Source organism: Thunnus thynnus, chromosome 24, assembly GCF_963924715.1.
Source record: "Thunnus thynnus chromosome 24, fThuThy2.1, whole genome shotgun sequence".
NCBI classification, from domain to species: Eukaryota; Metazoa; Chordata; class Actinopteri; order Scombriformes; family Scombridae; genus Thunnus; species Thunnus thynnus.
This window is the reverse complement of record NC_089540.1, coordinates 9,966,174-9,980,502: the sequence shown is the minus strand read 5'-3', so window position 1 is coordinate 9,980,502 and position 14,329 is coordinate 9,966,174. Positions and strand designations below refer to the sequence as shown.

General features: G+C 38.3%; 1 protein-coding gene across 2 annotated transcripts in view; it reads right to left on the bottom strand.

Moving 5' to 3' along the window:
• LOC137176970 (protein FAM184A-like) overlaps positions 1-14,329 on the bottom strand; it is a 55,166-nt gene continuing 40,837 nt past the window's right edge. The window contains exons 20-24 of one of the 2 annotated variants that reach the window (XM_067583026.1): positions 13,024-13,170; positions 12,712-12,829; positions 11,497-11,601; positions 9,003-9,358; positions 1-5,380 (exon numbers count right to left, since the gene is read on the bottom strand). In XM_067583026.1, the coding sequence (XP_067439127.1) occupies positions 5,266-5,380; positions 9,003-9,358; positions 11,497-11,601; positions 12,712-12,829; positions 13,024-13,170 (841 nt within the window). In that variant the 3' untranslated portion in view covers positions 1-5,265. The remainder of the gene's footprint in view (positions 5,381-9,002; positions 9,359-11,496; positions 11,602-12,711; positions 12,830-13,023; positions 13,171-14,329) is intronic. The other variant, XM_067583027.1, reaches the window with a different exon arrangement.

Genomic DNA, 14,329 nt, shown 5'->3' with positions numbered 1-14,329 from the left:
AACAGTTAAACAAATAAATATTCTTCACTTTTGCCATTTCAAACAAGTAAACGCAACTCAACCTAAAGGACCATACCAGTGTTTTAACATGCTTATTTATCCCTTTACTGAAACTCATGTAAACATTTTCACAACAAGGCTTTTAGTAGCTGGTCTTGAGCTTTCCATCATATAACACAATCTCCTCAGCAGATGGAGTTTGCCTAAATGCCAAACTCTAATCAAATTATTAAACTTCAACAGCTGAGGAAGATCATGTAATGTGATGATGACAAGTGCTCCAGAACAGCTACTAAATGGAGCTAGCTTAGGTCTATTTGGTCCTAAATGGACCGGTGAGCTTGTTTTCTCAACTGCATACATTTTGAACCACAACATTTAAGCCAACATGGACAAGAAGTCCTTAAAGTGCTCAGAACAAATGGCCATGACAACTGGGCAAAATGCATCTACAAACAAAGATCATGTGATATGACTGAAAGCTCCAGAACACCAACTATATGAACTTTGTGAAAACGGCTGTTTTCAAGGTCAGGAATGTGTTTTACACATTCAGCTAGCTGCAAGCTACAGAGAATATCATCTACCTTTATTGCTGTCAAAACTAATTCAAATGTAAAAAAAGACATATTGTTCCCAATAATGGATTATCTATCACAAGTCAACTTTCACATCTCTGTGAATTGATTTTTGAATACCATTGTGAAAGGAATGGAAACAATTGCTGCCAGTATGGTAGAAAACATATTAAAAACTCTAAAACACAATAGAAAGTTTGGCATTACATGCCACATATTTCATATGTGCAAAAACACTGGAATGGTCCTTTAACTATCACTGTTGGATGGGGCAGTCCCCCAGGATGTGCTTCTTGGTTTCAGCTGAGAAAACAGTTTCACGCTTGTGTGTACGTTTTTAGAAGACAGTAGAAATCATCAGCAGGAAAACAAAAAAGTAGCAGTAAAATTGGATGCGATTGTGAGAGAAAATCTGTTATTAAGAAAGAACTGAGAAGAAACAAAAGACATTTGCATTGTCTGATGCAGATGTCTAAGCTAAAATGTCAATATTTAACATAGCTGAATTAATCTAATCTTCACAGTGTGCACTGAGGAATGAACCAGCTGTGGTTCAGTGTTGGGGCTTCGATCCCAGAGAGGATACTGTCATATGTATTTATTGGTCCATTTTCTTTGCTGGGGTTTTTTACATAAGGTTAATATTTACAAGTAAACCATCGAATATATTGTATTAGCACTGACGACAGTCAGTATACAATAACTGAAGCATCAATCACATGATGTTGTATTCATGTCATAAGGGACAGATGTTAGGATACCATGATAGAAGTTTAGACTTTTATAAAACTACAGATGAAAATTGGTAATTTAGTTACTTTTATAGAGTATAGATGTTTAATTAGAAGTCTATTCTCTGAACCTGACTGTTTCCTTCACTGATTTCAGAGTTCATTTACTGTCTTTCCCATATGACACAAATACAGACATGTCTGCTACTGGTCAAAGGAAGTGTTTCATTCTTTGCTTTGACAAAACAGTTTGGTTCATTTTGAGCAGTCAAATGAGAAGATTTATATCACTTTCACTTCTGTTCAGTCCAGTGCTGAGATAAGTTCTGGATATATTTAAGTAAGTGTGGTACAAAGACTGGAAACATGGGAAGATTTTAGCCTCTCTCTGTGCTGGAGGGACAATTACATGTAAATTAAAAAACATTTACATAGCTTTCAGACTTTCCACAGGCCCAAAGGGGAAAACAGAATGAAAAAACACAAGAATATATATATATATATATAGACATCCTAGTAATTAAAAAGAAACATAAAAAATATAGTCACAAAACTCCATAAACAATGATGCTATGAAAAACATCAGGTAAATTAAGCTGAAAAGATCTTCCTGTCTCATGTCATTTTCCTAAGTATTCACATCCCATTTCTTCCCTCAGATTTCAGATTTATTTCCCTCACATTTTCAGAAATATGCTCATTCACTTTCTTACCAAGAGTTAGAAGAGAGGATTTATACCATTCACATATTTGTCTGTTAAATATGAAGCTACAGTCAGGAGACAGTTAGCTGAGCTTAGCATAAAGTAACAAGAAATAACTTGTTATTTAGTGATGTCAAAGGACACTGGTAGGCAGATTTTGATACCTTTAGACAGAACCAGTCTAGCTGTTTCCAGTCTTTATGCCTAGCTAAGCTAACTGGCTGCTGGCTGTAGTTTATTATTTACTGTACGGACATGAGAGTGATATCAAACTTCTCATCTAACTCTCAGCAAGAAAGCGACTAAGCGTACTTCCCAAAATATTAGACTCCTTTAACTGTATATTACCCCTTACATCCTTTATCCTCCATTTTTGTAGTATATAGATATCAAAAGACTAGAATACGCTTCAGTATAATCTTGTGTATGAGATACACAAATGTTTTAAAATTGGGTTAATTACAGGAATGTCTAAATATACATTTTTCATTCTGTTTGTCCATCTGAAGAAGGCCTATGACTAAAAGCTGAGTGTAATGAGATCCTTTCTGGTGTTTCTCTGTAGTGAAAAGGAAATCAATCAAATTTCTCAAGTGATTCTGGCTGAGAAAGGCAAGGACAAAAGAAAAATGTACATGGTTTGGTTCCAAAATAAGAAAACTTGGACCAGAATGTAACAAATGAATATTTTAGTAGGTATTTTAGAAGGATATACCACTTAAAATGTGCTTATATGAAATATCTACAGGGGCTAGATGAAAGAACTGTTTAATGCCATCCAATATAAGAGCACAGAAGCAAAGTGTTCAATATTTGTTGAGACTTTGTCAGAGAGGTGTGGATTCAATTCTTTGTGGTTTGATTGGATTGTCTAATATCACCCATGAATGTATACAAGCAAAGTATAAACACTTCCTGAACCATTTGGGGCCTCCGTTAATTCTGTTATGGAAGACAAGCATCGATTCCTACTGAAATGTATCTGTATCTGTTTGTGGTGTTGAATAAACCCCGGTAGTGTCAGTGTGAGAGGAATCAAACCCTCAAACCTCATGTCCCTCTATCCACGTTTCAATAAGTAAGAAACAGAGCCTCTTTCAGGCTGATGATGACCATGCAGTTTGGAAACTGTACAGGTTACTGAATGGACTTAGTTAAAAAACGGACAGTACACCAAAAACCGGAGATATGAGGATTTCAAGTGAGTGACAGCAGCATTATGATAGTGTTTCTGTTTTCACATGCTCTATGGTCTGCCCCACAGGCAGAGACACAAAGCAAAAGAGTTCAGTCACCGACATGAACTCCTATAGGTAGCTTGTAATGAGATAAAGTGTGTAGCTTTGACTAAACACTCCTTGGCATTAAAAAAAGTTCCTAGGAGTCAAATAACATCTACATGTCACTGACAGAACTCTTTGTCTTCATGTCTCTGGTCCACCGGCATCACAAACAGACCGTAGAAAAACAGTAGCTTGTTACATTATAAATATTGGAATAATAAAAATATGAGGGGTGCTTGATTCAATTTGTCTTGATGGTTCCCCTCCTGAGACTGTTGAGGCGTCTGGAATGGTAAATCAAGCGCCCCTCAGCTAGCTCAGAGATTTGAAAATGACTTTCAAACATATACTGTATGTACACAGTCAAAGCACTGGGACAGCAAGCTAAAGTTGGTCTTTTTTTTTTTTTTTGCTGGTGTCATTATAGTGGTGTACTGTACTGTAGTTTGTTGTACTGTAGAGGCCAAAAACCAACCAGGATCTAAAGCTAGGTCTATCCTTTTACCTAAATACATATTTGTACTGCAGATGAGCCTGCAGCATGAAAGACTAAAGGCGAGTATCAAGGCAAAAATCACTTTGTAGCATTTCCAGTCAGATTACGGCTTGTAAGACACATGATGATGTATATAGAAAGAGAAACTTATCTTATATGAACACTCATTGAACACTGCAGTTTGTGACATCTTTGTGTGAGTTTAAAAATTTAGCTGTGGCCTAATGTCAGCGAGGTTTGGGATTGTTAAGGATAATTCTGATTTACTCCAACTTGTATCTTTTTGTAGGTCTTTTGATCATTTATATCAGTTATGATGCTAAGATCTGGGAACACAGCATGAAACCAAGTTACTTACCCAGTTTAATTTTGTTCAGCCACAATATCTTAACCATTTTTTTATTTGGCGGTAAAATTGACAGTGAGTGCACCTAAAATGTTGCTCATTGTCCTCATTGAAGAGGAAAACTGTGTGTGCAGTACACATCAAAGTTAAATCAGGGAGTCAGTCTGTAAACTGTGATGGATGTTAACAACAAAGGTTTGGGTAATTTTACTGTTCTTCATTTACTCTCCCAAATAAGTTTGACTGTTTGTTATCAACCTGTCTGATTAAGCAATGTGTTCCCAGATCTCAGAAATTAACATAGTGGGTACAATGTTATTTAAATTCATAGGAAGGATGGTCAAAACAGATAAGACTCAAGTTGTAATAAACTTAATTTATCCTTAATATATCCTTGTATACTTAAATATTCCTGCTATCTCTGGTTAAGAATCTAGTTAACTAAAAATTGATTAGATCATCACAATCAGTAAGCTAATTTTTCCCTTCCTTACCTATCAACTTAAAAAACTACTGTAGCTACATAACAGTTTTCTTCTTCATATTATCTGGAAATATCAGTGCATTGCTGGAAAAATGTGGACATCTGATATCTAGTCTCTTTTGGGAATCTCCTCTGCACAGGAATTCACAAATTTAAACTTCAAAGCGAGAATCAAATATATCTAAATGCTTTAAGAGCAGTGCGAAGAACTCTTCAATACCTCCACATCACCACTATTCTACCTTTTGACTTTGACTTCACAGGATTTATGGGTAGAAGTCCTTCAAACTTTTTAAGATTATACTTATTTCTTACACCTTCAGTTGCCTAGTGCAACTTTAGAGCTCATACAGATTTCATGTGTTGCAGAATTGCAGATGGTATAAAATAACAAATGAATTTTTACCATGCACACTTTTATGATGATGCACTGACAAATCAATCATCGTACAATGCTCACCATGTGTGGTAGCCCTAAAATCCCAGTCCTGCACATGACTGTTGGGAGTGTTGTGATTAGAAATGCACATTTGAAATATAAGTCGCCCAAATTGCTTTCAAAACCTGCAGTTTGATCGCTGTCCAACTTTAGCTCTCTGTCCCATTACTTGATTTTTTGACACAATTGGGATTTTTTTGCCTGTCAGAAAGAGAAGTACTGAGCGTACAGCTCCTCTTCTTTTGCAACGTATTCTTTGCTTTTTCCTGCCTTCGTCCCCCTCGGGTCTGACGGTGTTGTGGCGTTTGCCTCAGGAAGGCTGAAGGAGGGAAGAAAAAGAAAACATCTGTTAAAATGACTGTGAGGGAGACACAGAGAGATGCTCTGCCAGAAATTAACAGGCATACAGATATGTACAATCAGATACACAGTTTTTTTTTTTCAGAAAAGAGGATAGCAAAGAACTTGTATATTGTGACTGTGGGCAGTACCAGTGTCAGAGTGTAATTAGGGAGACAGTGTGTGCTCAAGGCAGTATGGTACATGCCAAACCAGTGGAAGCTTTAAAGTATAGATATGATGAAAAAACTTGCTTTATATTCATTGTTTAAGGGGGTATTACACGCTAGATCCCCTGAGACCTCCTGCACTCGCACAAAGGATGGTAAATTGTGAGGGTATATGAGCAGGTGTGTGTGGGTGGTTGGATATAACAAGATCACCATGACTTAAATATTAAAAACTAAGCATAAATTTGTCATCCAGTGTTGTAATGCCAATGAAAAAAACAAGAGACTAATATATAAATTTGTACAAACATAAAAATTACTACACTATTAATAAATAATGTAAGATGCAGCTCTGCTTTAAAGATGGGAACTAACAAAAAAAACCAGAGAGATCGAAAAGTGAGAAAACTTTTCTCCTCTCAATTTAAAATAACACAAAAAACTGTACCAAAAACCAACTAACAAAGTGTTTCTCCTCCTGTAATAAGTTTTTCCTGAACAAATAGATATCAAACTAACTCCTTTGTTCAGCTGGTTTGCAGCTTGCGCCCTCCAGCGGCAGAGCTGCCAGTGTTTTCATAATCAGTGCCTGCAGCCAGCAGCACTGCTTTATCTCCTCTTATACTGTGTGTCCACTGACTTTTTTGGCTGGGAGAATAAAGCACAACACTGTTATCTTGCAAGTTTCACATTTTCAACTTGCACTTTTTAGTTGCTGAATTGCTTTTAAATCAGTAATTTCTTTCGTGGCTTCACTTGGAGTTTGAAGTCCCATTGAGACAGATTGTGAGTGCAATGTTTCAGGGTTGGCTTCTTTTACAAGCAACAAAAAACAGAAAGAGATGACAGGGAGCACTTGCTGTATATTTCAAAGAAGATTCTGTCTGTGATATTGCCATGATTGGAAAATGGGAAATGTGATGTTGAAGCATAATGAATCAAAAATGGATTATGTCTTCATTATTTTTCTCTGTTGACCCAGGACTAATGGTTAGACTGCAGCGTTGTGTGAAATGAATAGATCAATGCGGTACAACATATTGGCTACGGCCTAAACTAAAACTGAGAGAATCACAGAGCCAAAGTAAGGCTTTTAAATCATCTACTGTACAGCAGCTGGAATTCAGTTTTGTCTTACACTTCAACATCGCAAAAAGATAAAACAAAACAGAAGAAACTATAAAGTTGTAGAGAAGGAAAAAATAGCTGACTGAAAAAAACAGACCAGCTACAAAAAGTTGAACTTGAAGTGACACTTCTCCCAGAGTATTTATAATGTGTGTGCATCCAAGGAAACATGAGTTATTATGCAAGATTTGTGACTTGAGTCTGGCTTTAGTCCAAGTCATGTTACCTCCACAGCTTTGTCTCTTGCTGTATCAGTTTGAGGACACAGGAGGTCTTACTCCACAGGGATATAAGAACACACACTGTGCAAAGGTAACCACGCTTGATAACAGCCTGCATGCATCAAAGCAAGGTCGGATTTATCAACAGCTCTGGGATAAAAAAGGCTCCAGCAGTGGTGTTAAATCACTATTTTCAGTCACACTGTATCTAGAAGGCACTTCTTTTTCTACTTTTCCTTTCTGTTAAGCAGATCTTGTGCCTCTCTTCTCTCTATGTACTGATCACATCATGCAGGTTGGAGCTGAGATGGCATTAAGCTCCAGTGTTTCATTCCCATGCAATACAGCATCAGTCACCAAGTCTAAACGTGATCTACTAAATTTTGTGTGTTGTCACAGATAAAAATTAATTTTTGAGGAGATACATTTTACAGTATGTTGCTGAGATGCTATGTTTTGGTAATATATGCAACAAACTGTAGAGGGTATCTTCATGTGGTGGCAGGCGTTCATGATTGGGTTTCATATCAGTGTCATAAAGTAAAACTCTCCACTGAAACCCCTGAAGACAGTTTTAGTTGATTATGAGCTGCTTACTGTAGAGTGAGTCTGGTTTTATTGCGGCTCCAATGATCTCATAGACAAAATGATGAATTGGATGTGCCTGTAAAAGCTACGCAAAATGTAACTAAGACTAGTTTAGTTTAGCTGACATTATGAAAAGGAGGACATTATATAATACTTGAGGTTTCCATGAAATCAAACCCAACTCAACTCATACTATTTATGGTATATTATCTATTTTTTCTGCAATAGCCACTCAATATGTTTAAATTCCGTAACAACCTCTCTATATAAATCTTGTCACTGTTAGTGGCGGAGTGATTCACTGACAATCACTGTTAACTATTCACCATTAACACCGCATCAGGGCTGTGTTGAGTTACTGCTGATGCAAACCAAACATTTCCTGCTGCTGTTAGTTCACATTCAAAGCAATGAGTTTGTCACCGAAAAATACCAGATGATAATAATTTTTTGCCTTTTTGACAGCAGATCAGTTTTAATTATTGCAGGGAGTAATCAACAGTCAGCACTAGTTACTGCTGTTGGAGCTGTTAGATGAAGAAGGCGACAGGCTGCACACCTCCAACTCCTCAGCAAGGTGACAAACTCCTTTTACTGTGCGCTCCTGTTGTGTGAACTACTTGCGCTGTGTGCATGCTTGAAATCAGGTCGGAGTTTCTCATGAGTTTCTCTCAAAAAGGCAGATTATTAACTGACTTCTTTATCAAAACAACATGATTTTATTTGGCTACACTGCAAACAGATTCACCTGTTGCTCAAGAAGAAGTTTGCTGCCCTCTGAATTCTGGGACCTGAAGTATTAAACCGCACTTTGTGACTATTAATATCAGTAAAAACAGGTGTCAAATCAACCAGGACTGAAATCTTAAGAATTGTAACTCAACATCACAAACAATTACAACAAAATGTAAAGGAAAAAAAAAAAATAGATTACCAAAATAGTTAATTTTCTGATTGACTAATCAATTAATCTACTAATTGTTGCAGCTCCAGACAAGAGTGCTGCCTACATTTTAACATTTTGTATCCTACTGTTCTGTTTAATTTAGTTTGAAGTGAAGCGCTGTGCTTTCTGGTAGTTTGGGTTGAATTTATGGTTTACAAGAGATGCCTCTATACAAATAATTTAAAGGATACTAAATTTCAGATGAACGGTGCTTTGTCACATTTTACGACTAGGTTTCACAGGCACGTGTGATTTGATCGTTTATAACTTTTATCTACTAATGTCTATCTACATAGAGCAGAAAAAAGATGAACTCTGTCATGGGAGGTGGTTTACGCTGAGTAATTTTTTGACAAAAAGCCAATAGGTGCCTTTAAAAAGCCCTCCTTCAGGTTTGGGAGAGAGGGATGAGGATAGAAGGGAAGAAAAGCAAAAAGTGAAGTGAGAGATAAAGACAGTGAGGGCAGCAAACAAGGCCGGGGACACGTTCACTCCTTGAATTATGTGAAGTGAAAGTGGACTGAAGGCAGCAGTCACATTAGTTCTCACCTCCTAAAGCTTTGTAGGCCCTGATGCTGCACCTGAGGTTCCTGAGGATGAGGAGCATGAGGAAGAGCAAGGCTTGGCAAGGGATGATGTGGAGGATGAGGACAAGGAGGAAGAGGAGGAGGATGGTGAGGAAGAGGAAGAGGACTGAACAGTGGCAGGGGTTTCGTAAGCCGGGGGAGGGACCTCTGGAGGGGGGAGTGAGGAGGCACAAAGCGGCCTCCTGGTCCTACCTCCTCCACCTCCCGTCCCTCCTCTTCCTCTCCTTCATGACTCGTGGTGGGAGGGCTGACGAATCGGAGAGCTGACTGGCTAGGAAAGCTGGCGAAGCGGTGATCTGATTGGCTGCCTGTTTTTAACTATAGACAAACATAGAAAGGCAGGGTTGGGGGAGGATGATTCTGTATTACAGGAATGCACTTCGTTTTTTTAGCAAATTGTCTCTTCATCAACTGTGTATTAAGATGATTAGCAGCTGTTACCAATGGAAACCATAAGAAATAGCAAAAAAAAGTGGTGCTCCAACCGCCCAACCAGCATTTTCATAAAGAACCCTGTTGCTAAAAACAGCTAAATAGGGGAATGTGAATTATAATGAGCACTTTATAATTAAAAGTAAAAAGAACAACTCATTCTAACATTGAAGCAACAGAAAAAGTATTTGCGGTCCCTTGTTTTTTACTTCTATGTGCAAACAAATAATCTGAAGATCAACTGTACTTTTCAAGTCAGTCAGCTTGATTTAAGTGACTTAACTTTCACATACTGTTGAGCTCAAAATTGACCCATTTTTACATTTGTAAGCAGTAAAAAACACCCTAAACAGCAATATCTTAGCCTGAAGTGACCCAGAATATAGAAAAAATGGTAACATTTTAACTTTTTTTTCATTTTAGTGCAGCTGATACAGATTTTTGTACATAGAGGGTTGAATTTGACCTGTATTTATTAAAAAATTCAAAAATCACCATTCAAGAAAATAATTGAAATCATATTGGCTGTTGTGTATATATGTATATATAAAGAATACACTGTCTTAGCTCTCTGAAAGCTTCATTAAGGATTTATTATTGATACCCAATGAGGTCTTAATAAATGAAAAATAGATTTGTGGGTCAGAAGTTTGGTGTAAAGACTAATCATGAGGGGATACTGTGAAGAGTCAGAATATGTATAACAGTATGTAAGGGTTAGGTAGATTTCTTGCTGTTGCCATTGCACCATTTCGAGGCAAATCATTTAGTTTGTATGTGCACGTTTCATCTACTGCTGCTGCGGTTGCACAATGCGTTCAAGAATTACGGCAATTTATGCCAGAAAGCCGACAAAAAACAATTTGGTAATGACCTGGGGGATAAACCGCGTTTTTAGTAACACATTTAGCGAAGACTGGATGAATTCTGTAGAAGGAGAGGTAAACAAAAGCATTTTGCAAAAAAAAGAAAAGAATTGTGGAAAATATATGCAGAAATTGACCTAGAATTACTTCTAATTGTCCCCTGAGCGGATCTCTTGTAGGGAGGGGGTTCTTTTGCTGTCTGCCACTGTTTCTAGAGCAGAGTCCCCAAAGTCGGAAATTTCCTTATCCTATATGTAGCTGCTTGGAGATGTAAGTGAGAGAATCATGAACTCAAATGTAGTCAAGTACAAAGAACCCACAGTGAGCGACACAGGAATGAAGAGGAGAAGGAGGAGAAGGAGGAGGAACGAGGCTGAAATCAAGCATTATTGTTTGTGAATGACTCCAGGCTTGAAACACTACGTATGACAGCTGTGTACACAGAAGAATGAGGATGATGAGCAGCTTTGTATAGAGATCTCGGTCTTCGTGACACTGATGTGAGAGAGCGTGTAATGATGACACACGCTGCGGATTTTCAGGAAGAATGGGATGATTTTTGTGCTTTGAAGATTCATAAAATACAACATTATAAATAAAATGAACACTTTTACTCTGTGCAGTGGTAGATAACGTTTAAGTTGAATAAGGTGCAATTACAGTTAATGTTTGAATTGTTCTTGTTCCTCACTGCATGGTTGCAGGTTTGTATGCCAGCTACCCTTATTACCTTCAATAACAATGACTTAATTTGGCAACTATATAGAAAGGTGGATAACTGCGCCAAACTACAGGCAGTGTGTGTGTGTGTGGGTGTAGTTTGACGTCATTAGACCTTAAAACTCTTGAATGACGTGTGTTTTTGCCGACTGAAGTGTGTGATGCAGCAATCCTGTGCTTGTGCATGCATCGTGAGCTAGAAGTGTGTGGGACAGATTCAAAATATAACACTCGCTCACACGCGTAACGAACCCATGGGGATGTAAAACAGCATCTATGACGTTGAGGACACACAGTTTTCTCACAGCTTTAGTGATTTCCTCTGTCTGAGGGTTGTGGTTTGGAATCCACTCAACTCAAACGGGCTGAAACACCCACAGGATCCTCGACATCCATCCCACTCACCTCGCAGGACTTTCGGGGTATGACAACACTCACCTTGATAAGAGGGTTGATGACACCGACGTTGGCACTGGAATTGAAGACCTTGTTGAAGCCCGTCTCTCTGTTGACCAACTCCAACTGGTAGAACTTCTTGTCGTCCTATAAATAAAGTCGAGATGATGAGTCTCAAACTCTCTGTATGCTTAAAATATGACTGCAAATTGTTTTCACAGTGGGGGGAAAAAGTATCACAACATCCAAAGAAACTAGATCAAGGCACTCCAGCAGCGTAATCCACTACTCTGCTGCGTTATGTAGCATTGAAAGGCTTCATCAGGCCAACCAATGAGTGAGAAGCAGGAGGCAGACACTCCTGGTTGACAGCACTTTCTCAAATCATGTTACCTGGAAAGAGGCTTTTCTGTGGACAGTAAAGTGTGAGGTTGATATTTATTGCACATATGTACATATTGCTGGTTAGAAACATGTGCTATAATTAAAAAGAAAATGTCATCTTGCTGACACTTTTCTTGCCTTGTTTCAACTCACTGTCATCACAGTTTATGTTTTTGCTGATTTATCTAAAGTGTATGCAAAGGACAAGCAGAGAGCTCTCAATCTCATGCTGATTTCACACCATGAGACCTAACGGGACTTCAAAGTATGTGCATAATGCTGCATTTACATATCATATCGTTCAGACTGTAATCTTGAGCAACAGAGAGAGAAAAAACCTTCACTCTGCATCAGCCTCCTAGTTGTTATTCCGAGATATCTGGAATTTACCGACTGCAAAATGGCTTGCAAAGTCACCATCTAAACCAAACATCTAAATAAAATCCAACATTAACGCTAATATTATCAATTTAGCTAATTAAAAGGAGCAATACGCAGCAATACCCCCGAGTCGTAACAAAGGAGGGTTTTCCTGTTTTTCCCATTCTGCTAATATTGCCTGAAGGCTACTGAGAGCTGCAGAGAAAAAACTAGTAAGTGGATCTTGAGTTGAGATTATTTTGTCAAACTATTATTCCCAATGTCAAGAAAGAACAAAATCAAAATTCAGAGACAGTCGTGATGTCAGCTGGTGATATCTCTGACTGCAGTTAAAAAGTCAGAAACCACATTTGAGTGTTTGAGAAAAGGATTATGCAGCAAGAATGAGTTTCTCTGGATGTTTTGTTTCAACTGTTCTCACTATACTCATTATCCTAAGATCCCCCCACCCCCTCCTCCCTCATGCACCATGAAGCTACCACATCTACTCACCACCAGCTTTTTGACCAGAGCCTCTCTTTCGGTGACCATCTCTCGAAGCTCTGCTATAATATGCAGGTCTTCTGGTCGGCTTTCTCTGTTCCTTAACTTCTCCTCTGTCCCCTCCAACCTGGACACATAGACATGACACATGAAGGAGCAAGAGAAGTAGGAGGGCAGGAAGGTACTTAACATTATTACAAAATTACAAAGCGTCTTATAAAGGAGAAAGAAATGCTTTTTGCTAGCAAAGACGGAGAATAGACGACTAAGAAGCTGTGAAAAGGAGCAACATAAGAAACTAGACACATTTCTGTGACTTACAGTATTTGTAAAGCCGAAATCTTGTCTTTGAGAACCTCCTGGGCTTTGTTGAAGTCAGCCAGCATGATCTGTGTTTCTCTATGATGGGCAACATTTAGCTCCCCCAGGTCTCTCTCGTGTCTCTTCGCCAAGTCTTGCTCATGGGCCCTGCAGGACAGAGAGACAAAATTCATAAATAGACCATGACGCAACATCCGAACATAAAGTAACCTAACATGTAACGTGTGCTGGATGCATTTTTCTGAAGTGTAGCGAGTATCAGTATCAATTAGCTATTTAATTATAGCAGGAATAGAACCGGTAACCATGGTGGTGCCTTGCTTAACCCACAGAGAGTCATCACTTTTACTGCAAAAGAAGCTCTTCATGAATATTGCTAATAATTTCCTAGTATAGAACCATGAGACTGATGCTACATTTTACTAAATTATAGAGGAGGACGACAAGATGTGCAGCTGCAAACTGAACTCAGCTGAGACCCAGTATACAGATATACTGAACATGGGGTCCCTTGTAATGGTATAAAGAAATGGTATCCATGGCTACTGTGTTAATACCAGAGTCTTAATTTATCTGTCTGCAATCTAAGTGGAAGGAAGTAATAAAGAGCGTTCTGCATTCAAGTTTCCTTTAAGAAAACAGTCTTTGCTTGCAGATAAGCACGACCAGAATCACAACAGACATAGTTAAGAGCACAGGCTGCTAGAGTTTGCATGACTACAGTAGCTACTAAATATTAGTATCACAAGTGACAGCAATAGTTTTTTTTTTTTTTTATCAAACACTTTATTGTTATGGTTCTGTCCCAGTTTGGCTTTATGTCCCTCCACCAGTCCACCAGGCTTTTCTGCCTGTTTAAGACTGGACTGAGTGGGAAGGACAGATAAGAGAGGTTGCAGATTATATTTAACGACCACTTGAGAGACTGTCGCTTTCTACACTGACTCTCATTGGAACTAAGTGCTCAAGTGAACTATAACACTAGTTATGTTATTCAGAGCTGCAGTTGTCTTTTAGTTCGATTTATGTTGTGTCATGCAGCAACTCTGCTTGACAGACCGATTTATTCATGTTTTTATCAACAGCAATATATACTGAAGTTTATTTGCTGTGATTGCTCAGTGTGATATGTGCACTTATTTGAGTTATATTTGTGTAATTCCAGGACAGTTTGGTGAATGACGGTTTATGTATAAAGAGGATTGTGCATGGTTATATTGTGGACTTTTATTTGGCTCAAGGATGAAGTTCTGTTTTTGATTTGTCCTCAGCCCAGAGCAGCTATTGCCTTTTGTGTTTTCTCTTT